Here is a 26,495-nt window from a genome sequence, read left to right as displayed (position 1 = left end):
GTCATGTCTTTTAAATACGGTAATACTGGGAGACAGTCTGATGTATAATTCTGCTCCCTCTTTATAAACTATACAAATGTTTGAGCAGATGACAGCAACTGATGTGGAACAATGATCAGTGATTCTCCAGGGCAAGCTCTTCCCCCATTTGGGTTTCACACTTGGTTGACTGAGGTCAGTACTCTTTCTATGAGAGAGAGAGAGAGGCAGTTGGACACAGCGGCTGGGCCCCAGGCTCTGGAGCTGGACTACCTGGGTTCATATCCCTGGCTTGCCACAGACTAAGTCTGTAACCTGAGGCAAGTTACTTAACCCCTCTGTGTAAGCTTCCTTACTGGTGACATGGGAACAGTAAGTACCCTTCTTCTAGCCCAGTGTTGATGATTAAATGAGTTACAGCATGCCTGCAACACAGTATATGCTAATTCTAGAACTCTTAACTTCAGACTTTTGAGCCCTGGCCCAATCTCAGATCACTGGGGCAGATTTGTAAAACCACAAACATCTGGACTCTAACCTCAGGGTTTCTAACACAGGTCTGGGAGAAGCCTAGTTTTCAGGGTTCAGAGAAGTTCTTTAGGAGATTCTGGTAAACAACCAGGTTGTTTTCAACCATTAAGAAAGATGGTCAATGAATAACTCAATGGACTCCATCAAGAGGATAAAGAATAGTACAGGGCAAGCAGTGAATGAAATTCAAAATTATTTTTGGAAGAATTATTTGAAAAATAAAATACTCATTGAGTCTCTCCTCCAATCCATTTTTATGCTTAGTTTACATTTAAAGCACTAAGTTTTAAATTGCTACTTATATTAGAAGAAAAGAAAGCTAGATTAATCATAGCCTTAGTAGTACATGTGACACAGAGGGCTTAAGTAAGGATGAAATTCTGGTCATATGCTGTGGGGCTGAAATAGCAAGGAAGTCTGTGATTTAAATCTAGGCACTTACTTTTAGGAGCCAGGCTGCTACTGAGATATAATTCTGACCTCACTGCCATGTGACCTTTTTGAGCTTCTGTATTCTCAAGGGTACAGCAGAAGGAGTGCCAAAAAGTAGTGGTATGAAGGATAGAATAACACAATAGGTGCAGAGCTCCTGGCACACAAACTTAAAAGGATCAGTGGCCGTGACCAAAAGCAGTACATCTCTGTTACACCTTCTGAATTCTAGACTCATCTTCTGTCTGGTAGGAAGGTGTTAAAAAACAATTGAAATTGGACAATACTGTTATTGTTTTTTAATTATTTCATCATGAGATATATTTTCCCATACATTTTCCACATGGCTGCTTTATGGATAAAGGCGGGGTTTCACTGGTGACTGTCAAGTGCCCCTTATTAGTAGTCAGTGTCTGAATCCCAGGGCCCCTTTAGCAGGGCACAGTGAGGGAGGAAGGCCAGCAGTGAAAGGGGTCCAGCATGGTCATATTCTCAGTTAGCCCTGAGCAGACTGAGCTTATCTGTAGGATTTTCTGTGACTTGTCTGGTGCAGGGTGATCTCATTGAGGGAAGTGGGGCTCTGACCAGATTAAAATGGGAGAGAGCAGAGTGAGAGCTCTTGTCAAATGCTAAGTAGCTCTCTGAAGGTTGTGGGATGAACCTAAGCCTAGATGCTTCTCTATCTGTCCCTCAAATCCAGTCTCTGCTCTGCAATATCCTGGCCTGAGGCTGAACTCTGAAAGTGGCACCCACCAGGCCCCCTTGCCCCTCGTTTAGTTTTCTCTCCCATCCATTTTTATGCTTCATTCACATTTAAAGCACTAAGTTTGAAATTGCTAACTTTGCATTGGGTTTGGTCAGTTGGAGCATAGGCGAGATTTCTGGCAGTGATTTCTGCCTATGGCCTCCATTCCTCTTAGGCCCCTCTCCTATAGCCACAGCTACCACCACAACTCTCAGAGGGTCCAAAATAGCTCCCTTCCTTGCCTGTTTGCGCTAGAGAGTGGTGACATTTTCCTGCTCTTTAGATAAAGTAGAGGTGGAGTAAGGAGGTAAATTATCAGCTGTTGTTAGTTAGTGTGAAATAGTCTTTCACTAGAATTTCTTCAGCTGCCTCCTTTTGATAGCATGTCTTCCCTGTCATGACCCTGATTGATTTATACCAATCTATGTTGCCAGAGTCCATTTAATTCCTGTCTGTAAGCCCCACCGATCTTCAAAGCTAGACACAAATTTACAGATGAAGTCTCTCTGTCCCTGTCTCTCTCTCTGTCTCTGCCTCCCTCTCTCTCCCTGTCTCTTCTGTGTCTCTGTCTCTATTTCTGTCTCTGTTTTGCTCTCTCCTTCTGTCTCCCTGTCTGTCTGTCCTTCTCTCTCATTTCATGACGGAACAAACCAGAGCTCAACATTGCCTGCTAAGGCTGTCACAGCGTAATGGTCAGTAATCCAGCCTGTGCTAGAAAGCGGATGAGATTTCAGCCTGGCACTTCTTTGCTGTCTGGCCTTGTACAAGCAAGATCCTTGTTCACATCTGTCTCCATTACCAGGTAACTCGCGGTCATCTTCATCTTGTTTTCTCAGAGCTCCCATTTTGTGCTATAGTGGTCAGGGGTATTTTTCCCCACAATCTTGTCTGGCACTAAATCCAACTCCATGCTGTTCTTCAGTCTCTGAGGGAGCACCAGAGAGCCCACCTCAGCCGAGGTACCAGAACAGCAGGCCTGAGGGCCCAGCAGGAGCCTTTCCAGACATGGAAAAGTCCGTGATTACAGCACAGGCTCAGGGCCAGCCCAATCTGCTGATTAGATTCTCCACACCCTGCCAACCAGCCAGGACCCTGGGCAATCTATGAAACTCGTTATGCCTGTATTCTCTTATCCTTAAAATGGAAAGAATTATAATTCCCAATTCCTGAAGATTTGCTGACTTTATATGAGTCAATGCATAAATGCACTTATAATAGCTATTATATGATGATTAATATATTTAAAAGCCCCTGCCTGCTTTTTTTCTGAGCCTCCCTTGTTCACCGAAAGCCCAGTGGGTGGGGAAAATGGTTCCCAAGCAGCTGTCTCCCCTGTCTGAAGCTGCCTGCATGTGACAGTACACTGTAGAGAAACAGCTACACCAGGTTAGAGCTGGTCCTGACTACAGAACAGGACCCCAAGGAAATGATTTCCTTCCTCACTCTGGCTGTAGTCAAGAGTGATGAAAATAGGCAGAGCTGCTGGCACTGTGGTGGTGGTGGGAATCTGCCAGTAACTATGGAGACTATGAAAAGAGCCTTCAGAGAGCCCTGCGGCTGCTTTCAGAGGAAATTGCTCCTTGCCTTCCAACACTAGCATGTGCAGTGTTGTACAAACACAACTCTGTTCTCTTTGGAGCTTTGTCTTAATGATCATGCCCCTTCTTTCACACCGGAGCCTTCTGAATGTTCCAGCCAAGGGAGCAAGAAAAGCCCCCGGGGATCTGAAAGGAGAAAAACTTGGACCTGCTGAGAAGCAGAGCATGCATAGCAGGAAGGGGCCTTGTGAGAGGAAACCTGTGTTCCTTCGCTTTTGTCAGTTCAACATGTCTTCGTGTTCATAATTATAAACCACTTATTCCTGCATCTGCTTCCATCTCCACTGCACCAGGGTTTGGCTACAGATGTAGACTGGCACCGATTGGCTTGCTGGGGAGTTGTTTCCATGAAGAAATCAGAATTCCTCAAAGGCCAAGGGTTAGCTGAAGTGTCCCCTTGGCTTGTTTAGAAGCAGCTTTAGTTTGAGGCTTCCCTCTGAATACTCTCCAGTGAACATTAAGTGGAAGGGAGCTTGCTCAGAGGTTTTAACACATAAATAAACACCTTATGACCCGTTCATTATGCTTATTATGAGGACAAAAATTGGGATGTAGCAGCATTAATGAAGGTGGCAAAGAAGTTTATGGAGGCCAGAATGATTGGTTTTAATTTTCACTGGGTTCTGAAGTCTAGCAGTAGTCCACTTCCCTGCATCAACAGCAGCAGGAATGCTGTTCACGTCCCGGCATCCTTTGCAGCAAGTGTGTGTGCCACCCAGTAGGACCTGCATATGTGGATCTGTGTGTGCCAAGGTGAAGGCCAAGATGAGAGCTGGTGGAGCTTCAGAAACGATATCATTCCTTAGTGCTGATCTATGATATGACTTTCTATTTATCTTCCATCACATCATCATTATCATTATCATTATGGTTAATATTATCAGTCTCATCATCAACAACACTTCCTGAACATGGACAATGTCTGGGCAATATATAGGGTGCTGCATTCTATATTTCCTACATATTTTTTTGCTTGCTTCTATCTATATTCCTATAATATAAGGGCTTTCATTCTCCCTACTTTCTAGAAAATAAAGTTATATATTAACTTGACCAAGACAAACTAATTGGCAAGAGATGGCGCCAGATTCAAATTCAGTCTGACTTCTGGTCACTCTTGACCTCAGCCTAAAAAGGATATTAGTTACATGGAGGAAGACAAGATAAGTGAAGAAACTAGACAAAGAGAAAAGGGTAGAATAAAGAGGACGTGATAGCACTACATACGTGCCAGAGTTGGGATTTCAGTTGGGTTTTGAGTTTTCTAAAAATATAAAGAGAGAAACATGGTCATAAATCACAGAGTACATGTAATAAAATACAAAATAATTTTTTGGAAGCTCAGAAATTCCTCTTTTAGGAGAAGTTTTTACTGTGGTAGCTTGTATAGGGTATTTTAGATGCTGTAATGAGTAAAAAATGTACTGACAGTGAGCCCATAAGTTTTGTAAGGCGCTTTCTTATAAGGTCTCTCAACACAGGTCAAGGGCTTATTAACAAAATATGGCCAATCTGACAATAGTAGGTCTGAGAACATGGCAATCTGTTTGGGCAGGTTATATTCATAAGTCAGTAGGCAGTTAATTAGCTCTTCTGTGCCTCGGTTTTCTCATCTGTTAACTGAAGACAGAAATACTACCTACTGCAGATAGCAGTGGTAAAGATTAAATGAGGAAGAACATGGAAAACATTTAGAACTTTGGTCAGGACATGATGACAACCAATGCCATTGTCACCTTCATTGTAGGCTAAGTACAGACCTATATGCTTCAGTGCTCAGCCAACCTGGCCTCAGCTTGTGTGGTCCTGGGGAAACTGAGTGGTCAGACAAGCTCCCAGTGTCCTGATAGAGGAGCTCTGCCTTCCGCATCATGGTGATAGGAGTAAGAAGTACCTACAAACCAGAACTTTTCTTTTTTATTTTTATTTTTTCAGAAAACAATTCAAAGTTTATGTAAGTACACAAACAAATGGATGACTACCGTCAGGCTCTGCGACAGAGTATGGCTTAGTTTGTGCTTTAAAAAATTTTTTTTTTGAGACAGAGTCTTAATATGTAGCCCAAGCTGGTCTTGAACTCATGGCAATCCTCCTGCCTCAGCTTCCCTAGTGCTGGGATTACAGGCATGTGCCACAACACCTGGCTTCTGCTTTAAATATTTAATGCAGATGTTATTTAGTACAATTTCTGCCACGACTATAAAATTTCTTAATAAACCTATAAAATATTTAATTTTTAATTATTAATTTCATAGGAAATTCTTTAAGGCAATCTGAGTGCTAGATGTTCTTTAGGTAATTAAGCTAGTTGATTTGCTGCATGAGTTGTTAGAGTTTAACTGTGTTGATTTGGAGGACATTTACTAGGAATAATACTTTTGGTTTTGGAATAATTTCAACTTCTGGATTTTATTAGTTAAAGCAGTTAGTATTATTGCTGACTAAAGCAGGATTTTATCTTTCAGAATCAAATGTCCATTCAGGACAACACAACCATATCATCAGTACACACAGACAGATATTTATTTTTCTGGTGTCAACTCATCCAAAGGTGATGGTGATATAATTAGGTACAATTTCAAGAGATGGTGAGGCCACTGCTCTCTGCTCTCCTCCAGTTACAGCAATGTAAGAGAAATCCTAGCTTCCAAAGGCACGGCTGGACATAATAAAAAGAAGATATTCAAGTCCACAAAAGAGGACATACACGTGGATTGGTTTTCAATGTATTATAGCAATGATTTTAGAGGATGAATGCTATTGTTGACCTAAATGACCCTGAATGTAATTTTGACTAATAAGGCTTAGTTCACCTCTCATGTGTCATGAGTTGATGGCAAAGCTAGCTAGCTTTTCACCAACATCCATGTCTCCTTTTCATGGAAGGGAATTATAGATGGGATTTAGATTCTTGGCAAGGGACATATTCCCTGGACTTATTAAGACCCACAGTGTTCCAATGACTAGTTTAATGGAATGTGAACAGAAGCGACAGTATCATTTTCAGGATGAAGTTTTAAGAAAAAGGTGAAGTTCCCCATCTACAGGCTGAAAGACTGGTACTCTGTGATCCTAGGGGACGATGGAGCCACAGATGGGAGAAGCTCAAGTCCCCGAATTGCCATACGGAGGGGGAGCAATTCATCACTCAAGGGCACTAGGTATACTGGACTGTTAAATGTCTGAGAAGAAAACTTTTATTGTGTTAAAACACTGAAGCTTTGGGTTTTATGTTACAGTAGCTTTTGTTACCATAAGTTAGGATTTTGTCTCCCAAAAGCAGTTAGTAGATTTTAAATGGGCCACTCTGAATGAGGCAGAGAAAGGCAGTTAATTGCAATAAATCAAGGCAGAATAATCTTAAAAGATAAGTTTTAAACTTATTTTTTAAAGACCACTCTTGGAAAAACAGTATAATGTATGTGGTTGTCTGGAAAAGTCATTCTTGTTTCTTTTTCTTTGCTTTTTTTATGTAAAATTCATCATAAGGGAGTCATCCCCATTATACACAATGTTTATTGATTGTTAACTGTCTGGGCTTCTCTAAATTTCCTTGCTTTGTTGAGCTTTGGGTAAATTCTAGTTTTCTGTTATTTCTGGAAATAACCCAAGGTAATAAGAGGCAAGCCTTGGGAATGGTCCTGGAATTTCCCAAGCCCTTTTTCTGTAAAAGTGACTGAAATGAAGAAATCTTATTATCTTTCACCTGATTATGTCCTTTTCTCCACAGCCCTGCAGAGCTCTAGATTTTAGTTTGGCATGTGGTTGTAGAAGGCAAAGCAGACAGAAACCTCCCTGTGGCGCTGGCCTGTGGCCTAGGCCTGGGGGACACCACATTCCTGCCAAAGTATGTGCTGCACAAGCATAAGTGAAGCAAGCACCCCCAATAGTACCATTTCATAGTAGGAATTACTGTTACCAGTTGGTGAGAGAGGCTTTCAAAAGCATGGAGACAGAGGCCAAACAGACACAAAGCAATGCGGAAATTTCCCTTGCTCTGGGCAAAATCTTTTTTTCGTTGCTCAATTGTCTTACAAAAATCCAACCTCCTTGTATAGCCACTTTCTTTGAGTATCTTCCTCCACATGGTTTCCAGGAGCCCACACTTCTGGTTTTCTTCAAGCCTCCTACCCCCAGCTCCTAGATACAAGTTAGGTTCTGGGTTTAGACAGCAATCTCTCTGCCAAATCATGTTTTTTTTTTTTTTTAAAATCATGTTTGATATTCTTCAAAGTGCTTGTCATTATTAGAAATCTTGTTCCTTTGTTTGCCAGTGGGTCACTTAACCCTTCTCTGGGACTAGAATCATAGTTGGTCCATAATAAAGGCTCAGTAAATACAAATTGAATAATAATACATATCTAACTCAACCAATTCAATAGTTTTCAAATAATTGACTGACTAATTGAATGAGTTCATGAATTCTGAAGCAATTCTTCTTAAATCAAATTCTGGGAGAAAAAGTTCTTATTTAAATAGAAGGGGAATGAGAATAGAGTTTAAGATTTTTATGCTCTGTCTGCTACAACTTCAAAAAAATTTTTTAAATAGGATAAATTTTGTTTTTATCAGCTACGGAGGAATGGATATTAGATGATTTTCTAAGGCAAGTTGGGTCTCTCCCAACTTGTATGTCGTAGGGACCTGGCTGCTTACCTCACATCAGGCTCGGCAGTGGCAGCATGAAGTGGAAGGCGGCCATTTTTATCCGGGATATTGTGCTTGGCACCATTTCTGAGCAGACTCACACAGCCTTCAAGCCAACCCTGAAAGTCAGGAGCAACCACATGATTGTGTAACATAAACTATAACAGGGGCACCAGACTTTCTGTAGTCCTATTCTTCTCTTTGGTTTGGCTAAAAGCATGTTTTATTTGACTTGAAGTAGTTAAGGACCACAGTTCCAATTAGACACCTCAAGAGAGGCTGAAAATCTTGAGGTACAGATTTCCAAGATTTCTGGAAGACCAACCCTAGACTCTCTTGTCTCCCACTTCTTTCCAGGAGCACTCTAACTCCATTGATATGCTCAGTCTGTACCAGCTTCCCGGGCCACAGGTGACACGTGACAGGGGATTTAACCTGATTTAGCTCCTCATTCTGTGGGCTTATCTTCAAATCATACTTGTCTGTGCATTTTTTTTGGATGTCAATGTCCAATTCTAAAAAAGTAGACTCCTATACCATTTCCGAGTCCCAGCATCCGTTCTTCACCTCAGTTTATCTGTCTGATGCACAGACCTGGTCCCTCTCTTCCAAGTACTTGTACTAGCAGCTATAGCATAGCATCTTATTTATTCTAGTCAGTTCCCATCTCAACACCTAGAAGCCTAAATTGAGCCCCACTCCAGTGGCAGAGATCTGATGTTAACAGCCTGAAACCATAAACATGGGGGTATCATGAACATCTTCCAAGGACTCCCCACTGATATGTTTTACTTACCTATGAATCCCCCACTCCCTGCTGTCCAGTCATTGTTCAGATTGAGAAGTGATATTACCACAGCCCATGATTGTCCCTTCCTTGGCCAACACTTCTAGCTGGGTCACTTTCCTGTTATCTTTCCCATTTCAACAGGCAGGAGTAATCTCTGGCTAGCCCTCCCTCTCTGCCCCATGCTACTTTCAAGTTTGGCTCTCATGTTGTGGAGGAGGTCTCCTACATTCGTCCAGAACTGCTAGGGTTACTCAACCGAATTATACATAGACTAACAATAAATGAAGCTATTATTGTAAAGAATAATGTGAGAATTCTCTTTTCTGTCAGAAGCAGGCTTCCTGCCTTTCTCTATTTGTGTATAGTTAAGCCTCAAAGTTTCCCAGTAAGATGAAAAAGATGACTAAAGATTTCCCCCCTAACATAATATTGGAAGCATTAAAAATAAAAAATGTTAGTAAGTGCAGGAAGAAGAAGGAACAGAATGATAACAAAAGAACCTTTCAGTTTTGAAGTCTGGAAAAGATCTGTCAACAAAAGTACATCAAAAATCATAGGTTGATTCATAGTTTACTAGTATATTAAGCCTGTTTTTAGTTCCTAATGTCTAAGTCATCAAGTTCTCAGGTTAAAAGGAGAAAGAATAGACAGGAGACCCAAAAGAAAGAAATAATGAATAAATCTTAGAGTTGCTCAAGATTTACAGTTTTTGAAAAGCAGATCTGTGGTGGGGAAAGATTTGAAACACTAAAAAACATAATTTTGCAACATTTCCTGGATCTCCATGTGTATCTGTGGTTTTCTTTCTTTTTTCTTTGTTCTTTTTTCAGAAAAAAATAAGGAAGCTATTGAAGATATCGTAAATTATTACTATTCAGAGCCGACTACGTGCTGGTTGACTCCACGTGCATTTCTCCTTCCATTGTGATAAAGTTAGGTTATTGTTTTTCCTGCACTTTTCAAATGAAGAAAGAAGCACAAAGAGGTAAAGTGATTTGCCCAAGGTCACACATAAACTCTACACTGACTTTACAGCTAACTCTGAACACTTGAGTCCCAACACTGTTGGGAAAGAATGGTGGGCTCCACAGTACAGTCCCCAGGACAATGTTTTGCCTCAACAGAGGCAGACAGCAGGGGTCACATAGAGGCTGGTCATAGTTAAGGATGTGGCACTGTTATGGAATACTGGGGTGGTGTCCCACAGTGATGAAGAATGAGATTGTAGGATGGAGGAGGTAGGGTGCAAGTAAATTTATTTAAAAAATATAAAGGCAAGGAAGTAAAGTTCCACTAGCCTAGAAGGGGATTCTGAGTAGAATATCCATGAGGGCTTTTTGTGTAGGGGTTTTAAAGGGATTTGGAAGGGAGTTTAACCTGTCGTGTTAAGCAATAAAATCTCTACCCTATAGGAGACTACATATTTTGAGGGGTCCAGTCTATGCAATGTCCACGCACTGTCCATGTAGAGCCAATGCACACTTGAGTGAATGGCTTGCCTGATCATGCTCTGGGGAGGGCCAGACAGCCAAGGACACCTGGCAGATGTTTCTTTGAGATCCTGGGAAGGTCGTGACTGAACAGACTTCTTTCTGCGCTTCCTGACTCCGTTTTGGGGCCACTGTCCTTACTGCCCAATGGAATCCTAACTGCTATCTCATTAATACTGTCTCTTACAGCACCGCATGGTATCATGCAGCTGTTTCCCTCACCCAGCTCCTTAGAATGCCTTCCTATAAAGAGCTGTCTGGAAAGGTGTCACCTTTTCAGCCTCAAGAATGTCCTTTATGATTCACTTTGGTCTAGAAAAGCACTTCTTCTAAGTCCCTTGCATGATGGTCCAGCCAAAGAAATTTGAAACTTAGAATTTTAGGAATTTGAAAGAAATAGTTTATTCTCACCAAATGCTAGAGGCTAGTGGCAGTAAACTTTAGAAACTATTTCTACCTACTTCTTTAACCACTTGGTCTAAATTTTCTCTTTTCTTCAACTCAGATACCAAAAAAACATATCTGCAGCAAAAGCAGTTATCATGGCATGTGCTATAATGGAGAGGACTGGGAAGACAGTCACATATCTGTCTGAGATATGGGACCTCAACTAGTACCCACAGAGCAGTGGGTTTCAAACTTTAGAGAGCACAAAAATTACCAGTGAAGTTTGTTTAACCCACAGACCTCCTCTGCCCCAGCCCCGTTCCCCAGATGTCTGACTAGGAGGTCTTGGGTGTACCTCAGGAACATGCATTTGAAATAAGTGCCTTAAGGGATATTGACACAGAAAATATGTTCACCACGCCTTGAAAAACTCTTTCCAGATGGGTTTAAATCCTAGAGAAAGAGTACATACAAATACATAATGAAAAATTAAGTTCTGAAGAAATCTCTGTGAGGGTTGGGCAATACATCATTGCATTCTATGCTGGACTGTGGCAGGAAAGGGTGGTGAGTTTAAAGGAGGGAAGTGCTTTGCTTCAGCAGGGCACCTCAGTGGGGCTGGTACAAGGGGAATCTATCACCTCAGTGACAGCAATAGCAAATACATGCGTCAGCAAGCACAGGGAGATGGGGGCCATGATGAAGATTTCTGAGCACCTTGTCGGCAAGAAAGAAGAATGATGCCTCCCACATGGCAGTTAGGACTTGTTTGACACTCAAGGCAGCCCCGGGGCCTTCCAGAAGTATCACTGGGAGCATTTGAGAAGAGAGGGCTCAGGGATTTTCAATGAGTCTTAAACAAGCTTACTTTAGGGTTGAAGAAACATCAAACTGACATATCCACTGTGAGGCCTGGCATCGTGCAGCTTCTAACTTGAGCCTGACTTGGAGCTGTACCCTGATATCTCCTGGATTTCCTTCTCCCCTTCTCCTTCCTAGTTCTCACTGTATCTCATATTCCTCAGCCTGAAGCATCCATTGAACTACTCCTAGCGCCACAGATGTTGACTGGATCTTCAAAAGGAGAGCATCTTTGCTGGGTTATTTATGGAGGGTGCTCTTTCATAGAGGGACCTGAAAAGTCCCAAGTTCTGATGCTGTTCAGATAGAAAAGAATGTTTCCCTAATGGTGCTATCTCCTGTCTCATAACATTGGGAAGATCCATTACTTAAATCCATAAAAGCAACTTTAAGTGATGATATAAATGTTGAAGATGATAGATGTAAAGCTTAGGTCCTATTTCCAGTTACCAGCTCCACTAAGAGCACTTGTCTTCAAGAGGGACCCCCCAGAACAACACCTTTAGCATCCCTGCTTCTTAGTCCTTTTAACAGACACCAGTTGGTACCAGGTAGGTCGCCAGGCATAAACTCGTGCGGCCATAAGCGTCCTGCATGTTAATGTTGGCCCCCATCTTCAGCAGCAGCTTCACTGTGTCCACTTGACGTCCAGAAACCGCGTGCATCAAGGGCGTGCATCCTGGAACGGGAAATGTCAGCAGCCTTTAAAAATGTTTGACTGACAAAATTTATGAACAGGCTTTATTTGTCTATTCATTCATCTGCCTTTTGCAGAACAAATCCAGCTGTGGAACAGCTGTATGGGCTCAAGGAAGATGAAGATGATTTTGCCTCATTTATGTATAAATTATATTTATTTTTCTGGCCTTTTCTCAATCTTACGCAATTTTGCAATAATTGGTTGATTAAAACATTTTGGGCAGATGACAAAAAAATCATGCGTGGTCAGCATAATTTGGGACTTAACAAGAAGGTTCATTCTGACTTGGCTTGAAAAATCCAGAACCCGGAAGTACCTTTGGAAAGCAACTCCAGCCAAGCAGACAGGTCCAACATGCTTTTATTGGAGGCTGTGGATCATAAAGTTATGTGGTAGCTTAGCCTTGGGTTGTACAAATTCTTGGTAAAGGAGCCACCTGTAATAAATACTTCTCTGCTTTTAGAATCAAGATAGGCAAAAGCATTTGGCTTTTTAAAATGTGTTTTCTTCCTGAATAAAAGTAATGATGAAGTGACACATTTTGATTAACTTTGCAGAGCTGTTGGAATAAGCCAACCTAGTGAAGCAGAAACTAGATGTTTTACATTTCTTAGGGTGGAGAAGCCAAATGTAAGACACAACTTCTTGCCAGCTGAGACTTATTTAGGTCTCTTGATTTGAGATTCACATTGACTTTGTATTCCTTCTCTAGAAGCTATCCCTCTCAGAGATTCCTGAGAATGAGTAGACCTGAGGACGGCTACTCTGACTGAAAGATGGTTTACAACCCAATTCCTCTCCAGATTTCTCCCTTCTAAGAGTCTTTCAGGAGTCTGCGCTGAGTAAGTGCAGCAGTCAAGTGCTGTGTCTCAAAATAGTGGCAAAATTTCCTTCCTCCCTTGTTCCTGTCAACAAATATTATTATAACTTCCGTGGAGGAAAGCACTTACAGAAGAGTGGTTATTGAAGCAATCTGTGAATCTGAAATATTCAGTAAATAAAATTAAAGAATTTCTAGACATTATTTTCATCAAATTACATGGTCTGCCTGGCTGATTTATATCTATCTTGAGATCCAACCTTACATATAAATTTCCTCAGAGAATACTTTGCTGATCCTCCATTGTAAAGTAGATCTCCAAGTGGTAATCTCTCAACATTCTTTATTTTTCATTAATAACTCTTTAAACTCTTTAATTGTGCTTGATTATTAGGGGTGCTCATTTATTTAAAATATGTCTTTTCTAAGCTGTGAGTTCTACGGGGGAGGAACCACATAGCTCACGCTTATCACTGTAGCCTGAGCACCAACCAATGCACCTGGCGCCTAGACATTAAGAAACAATTTTGAAACGCGTAACTAAGTCTCTGAAGTTTAGAGAGAAGTGACAGAAGATTTATCTCCAAATTGGGCTCCCAAATTTACTTTAGGTTGATATACTTGTCCTCATAGAGCACAAACAAAGTAAAATTAATACACAAAAAGGTGTTCTTAAAAAGAAAAGCAATGGGAAAAGTAAAAAAAAAAGCAATAAAAATATACTTAAGAATAAGTCTAGCAGAAGAAAAGCAAGGCATGTAGATAAAATGTATGAGGTGACACAAAAAAAGAATTAAATATGTAAAGACCTAGGCTTTTTATAAATGGAAGACTCAATATAGTAGGGTTATCAGTTTCCTGAAAATGAATCAATAAATTCAGTGCAATTCCAACAAAATTTCATAAAAGCTTTTGTAAAATTAAAAGAAAAATATTTAAGTTTATTTATAGGTGCCAAAGATATTTCAAGATAATTTTAAAGTAGATAAAAGGAAGGGAAATTGCATTATTCATCAATAAGATTCATTATAAAGTTATGCAAATTAAAACAGTAAACAGATCAACAGAACAAAGAAAACAGGAAACACTGAAACCTGTATAGGAATTCTGTGTGTCACTATAGTTACATACAGGGGGAAGAAAAGGTATTTAATAAATGATGTTGGCCAACTGGGTCTACCAAAGGGATAAGTTAATATTAGAGTCAAACTTCACATCACAAATAAACATAGCCCAGATGGAATATCTCACACACACACACACACTCACTCACACACACACACACACACACACACACATACACACAAATAAAAGGTGATCTCACAAGTAGGGGGTATATATTAATATGACATTTCATACCACTTTGTACATATTGAATCAGTAATTATTAAAAGTTTAAAGTGCCAGGTATTGTCAAGTATTTGGAAATTCTTATTGTTCACTTGAGTTTAAATTAGACAACTATTTTGGAGGTAAATTTGACAGATTTAACAAAATTGAAGGTGTTCTTAGTTTATGATCAAGAAATTCTACTTTCAGGTGTATTTTATAAAGGAATTTTCACATTGATGAACAGAGTTATAATCAAGAATGATTAATGAAGAATTAAATTAACTAACAATCTGGCTGTCTTAGTTACTTTTCTCATTGCTAAGACAAAATACCCTACTGCCAAAGTTAAAGGGGGAAAGGTTTGTTTAGCTGTCAGTTTGTGGAGGTTTCAGTCCATAATCAGCTGTCTCCAAGGCACGGTGGCACAGGACAGAAGGGCAACACTTCACAGCAGTGGAAAACAGCAAAGAGAACAGAAGAGCGAGAGACAAGCCTCTTTCTGTCCCTTATATTGTATCCAGTCTACCAGGATTATGGTGGTACCAGTCCAATCAGTGGACTGATCCAGCCATCACCCACCCTTAATCCCAAACCCTTACTCCCAGTATTGCACTACAAAACAATCACACACTCTAGATTCAGCTACCTCCAAGAAAAACCCTATGGCCTATTGAGGCTTTGGGGGGACATCTAGACACAAATCATAATGTTGGCATAAATAAACACTAGGAGAGAAATGCATAAATTATGTTATATTTACATGAGGAAATACCATACAGCAGTGTAAAATATACTAAGTAAATTAATTTGTATTCACTTGAATAAATCTTGAAAACAAAATTTTGAGTGAAGAAAGCAAATTGCAAAATGCTGCAATATTACTCATATAAATTTTATGCATACAAATAACAGGATAGATCATTATAAACCCTGTAAAGTTAGAGCAGAAAACTGGAAAATGAAAGCTACACATGAACTTCAGAATAATGGTTAGCTGTTTTAGAAGAACAGAAGTAAAGAGGATGGAATCAGAAAAGGAAAAAAAAGGGCCTTCAACTGCTCTGTAACTTTTTTTTCCTTAAAAAATCCCAAAGAAAAAAACCCCCACATTATCGAAGTTGTTAATGTAGGGTGGTGAATGCGTAGTAGTTTGATGTGGTGCTTTCTGCAGTTTATGTTTGAACATTTTTACTCGAAATAAATAAAATACACAAAATAAAGAATGAAGCAACTAAGTCATGTTTGGCATGCATGAAGTTCTCCTTAGTACACACCTTCTTAAATGATCCACCCTTTCATGTAGTGAAATGTTTAAGAAATTTACTACCTGTGCACTGTGAGATAAGGCACACAAAGAACTCTGCCTGAGGGAACAGGATATTTGAATTCTAATTGCAGCTTTTTTAGTAGCTGTGACTTTGGCTAAGAACTTGAGTCATTCTGAGACTCACTGTCTTGTCCTGGCTGGTTTTGAGTAATTACAATATGGTTATGAAATTCCAAACAGTACCTAATATCTATTTGTAATATTTTTCAAACAATAGCTAATATTTGTTGGGTGCTTGTTAGGGCCAAGCATAAATCCAAATGGATTAATCTATCCAATTCTCATTTTTAAAAATCCCAAATCTTTTGAATTATTATTATCATCCTCATTTTGTGGGTGAGGAAACTGAAGCACAGAAGTTAAATAATCTATTGAAGCTTATTTTGCTAGTAAGTAGGGCGAGGTAGCATAACTCTACATGCTTATGCAGCAACAACCGTGAAAGCAGTGTGTCTTTGTGGAATATGTGGTTTGCAAATATTTTCTCCCACTCTGAGTCTTCTCTCTGGATTCTCACAACAGTGGGGCAAAAGTTTGTATTTTTGATGAATTTAGATTTATAAAAGTTTCCTTTCATATACTACACTTGTGATGTTAAATCCAAGGAACTGGCTGCCTACCCCAACGTAATGAAGGTCTATGTCTGTTTTTTTCTAAAAGGTTTATGTCTCATATTTCAGTGCATGATTGATATTGAGTTCATTTTTGTGTCATGTGTTAGACTTATGTCGAGGGTGCTTACTTTGTTTCTTGTCTTTTTTCTTCTTTCCTTCCTTCCTGCTTTCCTCCCTCTTTGCCCTATCTTCCCCTGCTCCTCACTTGAAACTTTATCGCGCTGGGGAGCACATGTTAAAGAGACTGCCTTTTATCCGGTAAGTTACATTTACCCTTTTGTGGAAATCAATTGGGCTTATTTGTGTGGGTCTTCTTCTGAGTTCTTTGTTCCTTTCCATTGTCTACCACTTAGCCAAGACCAAACAGTCTTGACTTCTGTAGCTATGTAATAAATCCTGAAATTTGGTACACAAATTTCTTCTGCTTCATGCTTTCTCAAAATTGTCATAACTGACCTAACTTTTTTGCAGCTGTGTATACATTTCAGATAATCTTGTCTTTTCTACTCTCTCTCTCTCTCTCTCTCTCTCTCACACACACACACACACACACACACATACACACACACACATGCATACACAGAGACCTTGCTGGGGTTTTGATAGAAATTGTGATCTCTACCTTATACCCTATGCCAAACTGCCTGATTTAAGAAATTGCATTAAACCTGTCAACAGATTTGGAGAGCGTTGTATGTTTACTCTGTTGAGGTGAAGATTTGTGTTTAACACTTTTATGTAAGGAAGCATAGAGGTATCTATATATAACCACAGGCAACCTACCCCTTTCTCTCCAGTATCAAAGTAGCTGGAAATAATTGTACTAGTATTGCTCATCATAAAGTACATGTTCCCAAAAGGATACAGTATCACAGTCTGGGTTCAAAATGCATAAATATCTCACCTTCGTTGTCACAGCATTCTAGGATGGAAGGGTCCTCTCGAATCACTGCAGTCAAAGCATTGACATCTCCATTAGATGCTGCCTGATAAACCATGGTCAGGTCAACTTCCTCACATGAGTCACCTTCATGAAACAGAGACACACTATTAGTGTATAGAGTGAATTCACGCAAAGAATAACAACAACCAATCTTTATCTACACCGTTCATTAAACTTTTCTACTGAATCCAGGCAGAAGGCTGTGTCATCCCAATCATACACTCCCTCACCACTTCTGCAGAAAAGTGGGCCACTGTGGGCAACTGGGACACCACTGTATGCGGAAAAGGAGCCTGAGGAGCTAGATGTTCTTTGATATTTTATGATTCTCTTCCTAGGCCTTCGTATTTCTCAAAATCAGTCAGATCAAATAGAGAAGTAAAGGCCTCGTCTTGGTTCTGGGCTTCCCTTTTTCATTTGAAGCTTGTTATTTGTCTTCTCAAAGACTCAGCTTACCCACCTTTGAGACAGGCCTTGTATCCTCTTTCTCTGTCCTCCAGATGAACTCGGAACCCTTTCCTGACCTGCTACCCTGAGGGCTGAGCCTTGCCCACTGTACCCCACTCTCTCTTGCTTTCTGGCTCTTCTGTAGGAGGCACGGGCAGGAGATTGGGAAGGAGAAGAGAGACAGGCATGGGACAGTCCTTTCCATTCCCACTGAGCACAGTGTTTAGCATTAGCCATCTCTCTCCCACCAGTTCTTCCTCTGCAGAACCAGCTCTCACAGGTCTTCCTGATAATTGCTCCCCCAGGCCAATTCTTCGTCAGTTGTGAGCTAAGTAATGGATTCCTACTGCTTGTCCTTGGAACTCTGTCATCTCTGTATGCTGTCCCTTCATGAAAACCCCTTCATTTCAACTGTCTGAAGTTTTAAGAGATAGTATTTCCAGAAGAAATAGGGCTCCATGCAGCCCCTTGACTTATGAACACTATTGAACCAATAAATAGTACTTCCAGCAGAACTGTGGGTCAAATGACTCCAGGTGTGTGTTTGGGGGAGGCGGACAGGAAAGGTGGGCAAGCAAGCGTTTCTCATGGGTAACCACCGGTGCGATGCTGTGCTGAGCTCCCCTACTTATCCGGTTTCTCCCAGGCATGAACTCCCTGCTTAAGTGTAGTCATTGCTGGGGGAAACAATGTTTTTAAAAGATATCTCTTTTCTGCTGACTTTATGCCAGAACTTTGCATCTCTAATTGATCTTTAGTTGGCAGGAATGCTAATCCTTTGGTTTGTTTTCTCTGTCCCAGTATTTCTGAGAAGTTATTAATGATTTTTAACTAGTTAACCAATACCAGAAGGAACTTTTTTATTGCAAATGATTCACTTACAGCTATGCTGTTTTGTAAGGTGAGTGGCTGTTCTCTAATTTGTCTGGAGTAGCCAGATAACCTGGGTACAAGTCCTGTCTTTACTGACCAGCTGTGTCACTATGGGCCATTTACACTCTCTGTGCCTTTATTTCCTTGTCTTGCGGATATAGCACAGAGGTACAGTGCTTGCTTGGCAAGTGTGAGGTCCTGAGTTCAATTCTGAGTACAAAAAAAAAAAAAAAATTGGAGATGATGATGATGTGACAACTACCTACCTCCTGAGGTTGTTGTGAGAAAAGAAATGAATTAGTATTTAATTGCATATGCTTTTACAACAGAGCTTGGCACATACTAAGCACTGTATAGGTTTTGCTACTCCTACTGCTCCTTTTTGAAAAATCATTTTGTCTTACCTAAACAACATTAGAAATCTGGGACATGTATAAAAAAAGATCTATTGATAATAGCTAACGGAGAACCCATACAATGCATAGAATATTAACTTTTTATCAAAAACCTTCCCAGGTGTTAGACATCGTGTTAAGACAGCCCACAATACCTTTTGGTACCAGAAATGGGGCCCAGATTTAAGAACAAAGATGGACCTGCTATCTGGTTATATGAGCTCATCCAAAGGTCCTGGTGATGTCACCTTGAAAGGCAAATGGTGGCGGGCCAAGGAACTGCCAAAGGTGACAATAAAACTAGAGGTTTGTATGTCTCTATGTTATATAATGTGCTTATGTACCATACATAGCTCTACTTATGCAATGCAACAAAATATGTAAGGCACATCCGTCACACTGTGGAGGTGTGTTGCCTGATAGAATGAAGAGCCTCAAGACACCTTACCAGAAGGATTCAAATAAGAACACATCTAATAAGAATAAGTGGAAAGTAAGATATATTAGCCCATGAAATACTCAGTTGAACTAACTGAAGATTTTTTTTTGGTACCCGGAATCAAACTCACGACCTCGCAACCTAATGCTTGCCAGACAGGCACTGTGTCGCTGAGCTATATCCCCCACCCTAATTGAAGAAAGTTGAAACAAAACTTTTTGATGCCCAACCTCCCCTCCCTCTGATGTTAACCTTACCCAAGTTATTCTGAGGACCACCTCTGCTCCACTTTCAGCCCATAATCTGATTCAGTGAAATTGACTATATCATGGTCAGGGCATGGAAGCTGTGACCTAGAACAAAGCTACTCAGTCTTTGCGTTATCCTTCCTACAGAGACTGATTCAAGGATGCAACCCAGCTGCACAGTCCATACTTTGACTGGGATTGTTGAGCATAGTGCTTTCACTTTGTGGCATCACTCGTGAACCTGGGAGCATGGTGGCGCCATATGCATGGAGAACCTATCTAAGCAGAAAGATGACCAAACAAGGAGGGCAGCAGAGCTAGGTTAAGAGAAGGAAATGGTTGAGGGCTGGGGACATCATCTAAACTTTGAAACAAGCCATATATATATATATATATATATATATATATATATATATATATATATATATATATATATATTCAGCCAGCGCCATCTCTAGGACATTTACATGCGCCAACAAACTCCCATTTTGCTTAAGCCAGTTTGCATGGTTGTGTGTGTATGTCTTGGTTTTCTTTTCAGTCGCTGAAAGAGCTCTGACCAATAAATGGTTTTAGCAGTGGCACATTAGAAAAGAATTTAGATTTTAGATAATTGGCTCCAAGGAATTAGCAATGTTTTAATAGACTGGTAGGAACTCTTGCCGAATTATTGATGGTCTAGTAATTATATTGAGAGAGGTGATAGGGCCTTTGAATTCACAATCAGTCAGTCTGATTGAGGTCTATGGGGTGTGGATTAAATGGGGCTACAAGTGGATGGAGAACATTCAGAGAAGAGTAACCAGAGGTGGAATGGGTTTTTCTCATGTCATGTGAGAAATAATTGAGGGAAATAGATGTGTTTACTCTGGAGATTACTCAATAAGGTCATGATGGGAGCCTTTACATATATGAAGAGTTTTAAAAATAAAAAAACTATGGTAAAATACGCAAAACATGAAATTTACCATTTTAACCATTAGGTATATAGTCCTGTGGCATTTTGTATGTTCACATTATTGGACAGCCATCACCACCAGCTCTAGAACTCTTTATATTTTCAAAAAGTTGTAACTATTCTTTCTAACACCAATCCACTTTCTATGTCTATGGATTTGACTATCTCTATATCTTATACATGTGGAATCAACAGTTGTCTTTTTATGACTAGCATATTTCATTCAATAGAATGTCTACAGGTTTTCCATGTTGTAGTATCTGTCAGATTTTCCTTCCTTTCTAATGCTGAATAATATTCGACTGTATGTATGTATCATATTTTGCTTATCTTTTCATCTGTTGGGGGACATTTGTGTTTTCATCTTTTAACTTTTGTGAATAGTGCGGCCATGGAAATGGTTATACAAATCTTTTTGAGACCCTGTGTTCAGTTGTGTGTGTGTGTGTGTGTGGGGTATATTCTCAAAGGTGGAATTGCTCATTTATGAGATAATTCTATTTCTTTATAGGACAAGTGTTCAATTCTTTGCTCACTTTTCACTAGGATTTTTGTTGTTGATGCTGAGTTGTAGTACTTTATATACTCTGGATATTAATCCTTTATCAGATAGCTTGATTGCAAATATTTTTTCTGACTTCCGTGGTCTTGATTGTTTTGTTTGATGCACAAGAGTTAATAAATCTTTATATAGTCTATTTTGTCTCCTTTTTTTTTCTTTTGCTGTCCATGGTTTTGGCATCATATTTAGGAAATCACTGTAAAATCTAATGTCATGAAGCTTTCCTCTATGCCTTTGTCTAAGAATTTTATACTTTTAGATCTTATGCTTGGATCTTTGATCCATTTTCAGTTAATTTAAAAATATAGTGTAAGGCAAAAGCTAAGTTTCACTCTTTGCTATATGACTCTAGTTGTGTAAACACTATAAACTGAAAAATATCATTCTTTCCCACAGAATGGTGTTCACTTTGATGGAAATTAGTTGACCACAGGTGTTAACTCTCAGTTCTACTCCATTTACCTACACCTTATGTCGATCTTTATGCAGTACCATGTTTTTTGATTACTGTAGCTCTATAGTAATCTTTGAAATCAGTGAGACGTTCCAACTTTGTTTTTCTTTTATGAAATTCATTTGACTATTTGAGTCTCTTGAGATTACATGATCTGTCTTGAGGTTAGGATGAATTTTTTTATTTCTGTAGAAACACTGAGATCTTGGTAGAGATTCTATTAAATCTACAGACTGCTTTGGGTGGTGGTGACATCTTCACAATATTAAGTCTTCTAATTCAGGATACACAGATTTTCTTTTATTGGCATCTTTAAATTTTTTTAGTAATTTAGCAATTTAGTTTTGTATGTACATCATTGCCTCCTTGGTTAAGATTATTTCTAAGTAATTTATTATTTTTTAAGTTGTACTTACAATTGATTTTCAAAGGGCTTTTCAGCAGACATTTTGTGGTTAAATTTCTCTGAAAAACCTCGGCATTTAGAAATAGCAGTGGGTATGAGAGAAAGGCATGTTTTTAGGGTTTTGTAAATGTTCCAGTTCACCACGGGAGGCAATGATCTTTCTGTTATTGAAGATGGCCAGTCTAGTTGAGAAGATCACCACAGAACCATGTTTAGGAGGAATTCAGAGACAGAGCGAAGCACAGGTACGGAGGGGCGGAGTCTGGGAGGCAGAACAGAAAGGACTTCACAGATCCTGCTGGCCCTGAGATACGCTACTAAACCAGATTAATAAAGAGGAAATGCAGGAGTTTCTCTAGAGTTTGTCTAGAAATAGCCAATCTAAACTGTGGCCAATGCAAATAATTCCACCTAACCTTGGAGATAGTATGCAGAATTTCTGTAGAAATAGTGTGATGTAGAAATAGCAGGTATGAAAGAGAAGAATGAATCTAAACTCTAAAGAATGAATAAATAAATCAAAGAATCAATCAAAACTCTAACAACATATCTTATGGAATCTAAAATGTGGGCAGGGAAGTATTTTTGTACTGAAGGTAACAAAGTCAGGATAGCTGAAAGGTCTCTATAAACAAATAACACTTAAATCCCATCTTGTCTCCTTCTACATCTATCTATCTAGCCATCTAACCATTGCCTATTTGCCATATGTTTATCTCTCTTTCCATGGAGCCTATTTTGAATGGCTCCTACCTCTCTGATAAAAGCTATACAGATAAACTTATAGGGGACAAGAGGGAGAGAGAGAGAGAGAGAAAGAGAGAGAGAAAGAGAGAAAGAGAGACAGATGAGAAAAAGGAGAAAAAAATGGAAGAAGCATGTAAAAAGATGTAGATTATATTTTGTAAAAAGTTATAAATATATATACCTATATATGAAATACACATATGAGGCATGTAAAAGATTGGAAGAACATGCATCAAAAAGCCGGGTGTGGTAGTGTATACCTGTAACCCCAGCTATTCAAGAAAGGCAGGAGTACGACAAAGTCAAAGCCAGGCTGGGGGACTAAGTGGGAACTTGCTGCAAAATAGAAGTAACAAAGGCTAGGGATGCAGCTCATGTGAGGTCTTGGGTTCAATCCCCAGTACTGGGAAAGAAAAAGTAAATGAAGATAATCTCTTGGTTATTTTTTTTCTGAACTTTCTGTATTTTCCAAATTGTCTAAAATGAATTTGTATTCACCTACTTTAAAAGGTTATTAATTTTTTAATCTCAAAATTAAAAGGACATTTTTGAAATTGTCTTTTTTCCTTGATTTTATGGTTTATCCAGAAACTAGTTTCTGGATATGTCATAAATTATCTATATAACCCCAAGGGCCTAGTGTGAGTAATGGAGTTTAAGATGTAGGAGAGGTTATTAGAAAAGTTTGGGGTCCTCAGAGCTACTCAGATTTTACACCAGTGTGGGTCCATTTTCTAGAACTTCATATTGTGCCTCTGTCCTGGTTTCCTGTGCAGTTCTTTGGGAAAGCCCTGCATGCCTTGATTACTTGGCCCATTCGGTTGAAATTACCTAAAGGTAAGCTTGACCTTGTTCTGCTTAAGCTGTAACCCTTTTGTGGAAGGGCCAGGTCAGCTTCAGGACAGATTGGGCACTGCAGTTTCCAGAGTGCAAACCAGGTGTTTGAGAGAGTTGCTACGGTCTATTGTATTCTGAGGACCTGGCCTGACTGAGCCCTCCCTAGAGTGACCCGTGAAGTCGATTGTGAGCAACTGTAGAAGACTCTGAAGATCTTTTTTGGACTGTTCCTTGCAATGGAACAGACTCCTTCCGAAGAGCTTAACTTTGTTCATTCAAGCATTTTTTCTAGTACCCATCAGAGATTAGTAAGAGTGTGGGTACAAGAGTAGTAGAGTTCCTGTCCCCAAGAATCACACAACACACCCCAGTGAGAAGACAAATTTTTAATCTATGAGTGAACATCTAGAGATATTATGGCAGGGCAGGGTGGAATCACTTAAATGAATAGGTTCCTGGGCATTCTAATTTAGATCCTTCTTTCTTCCTACAAAATTACCCTGGATGCTGGGGGAGAGCAGAGAAGTTTTGTTCTTGGGGCTCCGCAGAATGACCTATCCACAGGGGGCAAAGCTTTCCACTTTTGGGGTAGATGCCAGGCTTTCACCACACCCTCAGCAACTCCATGTGACAGACAACATTGCCACCCACTGGCAAGGAAGAGTCTCTGTGGTCATTAACCTGAGCCTTGAGCCAGGATGGGCTGTTCTGCTAGGTGGAATTAAGAGCCAGTCTGGAACTGTCTACCAATGCAGGAACAAATTCACGGTCACTGATACAGTTGGCAGGTATTGAAATACAGTTAGTCTCTATGTGACTTTTATCATACATAGCATGTGACACACAGCATACATACATGGGGACAATACAGAAACATGGTAGGAGCATAGGCTTTGGGACCCAACATTCAGAGGTGGAACCCTGGCACTACCACTTATCTGGTAGCCACATGACCTTAGGCAAATTGTTTAATCTTATTCATTCTTCTCTTGTCAAATGGTATAAGAATATAGCCACCCTAGGGCTATTTGGGGAGCAGAGTGAGTTATTTCATATGAAATGCTCAGAGAAGTACCCAGAACCGAATATACACTCCTAGTGTGCCAACTAATATTATTATACACACTTCTGCTTTAACACAGATAGGCACCTCTGTCTTCTTTGCCCCTAATGAGACCTTCTGCAGCAGACTGTAGTGATTTTGTGAGCTGAAACATTTTGCTGTGTCTCGTGTTTTCTCCTCCTGGCCCTCAGGGAGTATTGCCTGAGACTTTAATAACGTTTTATGAAGTGCCAGTCATGGAAGAAGAAGATAAAGAGTTTCTGTCTGACGTTTTAAGAAGAAAAACAGCCCCAAACTTTCTGCATGTGCCAGCTGAGGGAATGGAGAGTCAAAGTAACCTTCATATCCTAGAGGTAGAAAGAAGAGATTTTTAGGAAGAAAGTCTTGAAAAAATATTATTGCAAGGGAAATATGTGTCCAGAGTCAGACATTCCTTCCTAACCAGATTTGCTGTACAGTACTTCCTCGAATCTCAGCACCCCCAGCCCACTGTATTCCGTTGTGCGCTCTTCTCAGCTGGGGATGCTAAGACATGTTTAGCAAATCTCTTGCACAGAGGGAGCCTTGGAAATTCGATTTTCTGTTTCAGGAAGCATGGCTGTATTGATCCTCAATAAAGATGCCTCTCAAAGATGCACTTTCATAGAATGCATTTTCATTTTGATATTAATTCTTAATAAAGAAGCTCTTAAATATGTAGAACTTTTAGAACGAGGTGATTGCATTTACTGACTGATTCAATATGTATGCTGTACTCAAATAAGCTTTCTTACCCACTGAATTTTTGTGGAAATCTTCATGATGTTAAAATATTGTGTCTGAAATTGCTTTGGTAAATGAACAGGCATAACTCTTACATGAATTGATGAAAGACTGTGCTAGCCTAGTTGGCTTTTGGAACTCTAACAGTAAGTCAAGTGTTACTGTCTCAGCCATCTTTTCTCCAGTCTCCCTTACTTTCTTCTGAACCAACTACCTAACTTTACTTACTTCTATCACTTTCTCAAAATGGCAGGTGTTGGAGTCAAGTATTTACCATTTTAGTTGAGGACTCTCAAGGGTGAGAAATGAGTAAAATGAAGAAGAATTTGTTTAACTGGACATGAGCAGACTCAGTTGAACATGAAGCTGCTTTCAGAAGTTGGAAAATCTGGAAACACAGTTTAGGATTGTTTTCTGTAGATCCAGGACTAATTCTAGTGGGTAAAGATTGGAAAAAAAAAAAGGCTTTAGAATAACCAGAGATGTTCAAAAGTAGCAGAGATTACCTTGTGAGGTATGTGCTCCACATCACTACCCATGTTTCAGCAGGTTCTGACCGAACATATCACAAGCGTGTTTGTGGGGACATGCATATACTGAGTTGGCCCCTTAGGGAGGTTGACCCCTCAGTTTCCTTTCACAGCTAATGTTCTATGCACCTAATATCTGTGGAGCATGAAATAATGACTCACCCGTCACTGTGTGAGCAATGACTATTGGGTTGGGAAAGACTGGGATAAGAAGTCCCTTATTGGCTCTTCTAAAAGACATCCTTCTGGTGACCCTCTCCTGTGTCCACTTAAAAGCTCTGTCTAGTAACTTCATCTCCTAAAAATAGCTTTAGGAAAACAATTTAATTTAGGTGTCTGGCCTAAGTGTCTGATATTGACCAAGGCTCTCACTCTGTGGTCCTTGAGTTTTGCATGTTCCTAATGATCTGCTGTGGCTCCATCCTGTCAGTTGGCTTTCTATGCATGCGCCCACTGTCTGGATTCTCTCCCTTTTACCAGTGATACATTTCCAGATTGCACAGGATCTCTCCTTTAAGTGTCCTCTAAAATTTCACTGACCCAGTGAAGTGTATACAGTCACAGAATGACAGTAGTTC

The 26,495-nt window shown here is 39.9% G+C and overlaps 1 protein-coding gene across 3 annotated transcripts in view; it reads right to left on the bottom strand.

The window, feature by feature from the left end:
* Ankrd55 (ankyrin repeat domain 55) overlaps nt 1-26,495 on the bottom strand; it is a 91,374-nt gene that overhangs the window by 47,105 nt on the left and 17,774 nt on the right. For 2 of the 3 annotated variants that reach the window (XM_005392685.2, XM_005392686.2), the window contains exons 3-5: nt 17,158-17,280; nt 12,009-12,139; nt 7,942-8,051 (exon numbers count right to left, since the gene is read on the bottom strand). In XM_005392685.2, coding sequence (XP_005392742.1) covers nt 7,942-8,051; nt 12,009-12,139; nt 17,158-17,280 — 364 coding nt within the window. Of the gene's footprint in view, nt 1-7,941; nt 8,052-11,960; nt 12,140-17,157; nt 17,281-26,495 lie in introns of those variants that run through there. The other variant, XM_005392687.2, reaches the window with a different exon arrangement.

The sequence above is a fragment of the Chinchilla lanigera genome, unplaced genomic scaffold, assembly GCF_000276665.1.
Source record: "Chinchilla lanigera isolate Chin_1 unplaced genomic scaffold, ChiLan1.0 scaffold00045, whole genome shotgun sequence".
Lineage (NCBI taxonomy): Eukaryota > Metazoa > Chordata > Mammalia > Rodentia > Chinchillidae > Chinchilla > Chinchilla lanigera.
Note: the sequence above shows the minus strand (reverse complement) of the source record. Positions and strands in the feature narration are given on the sequence as shown.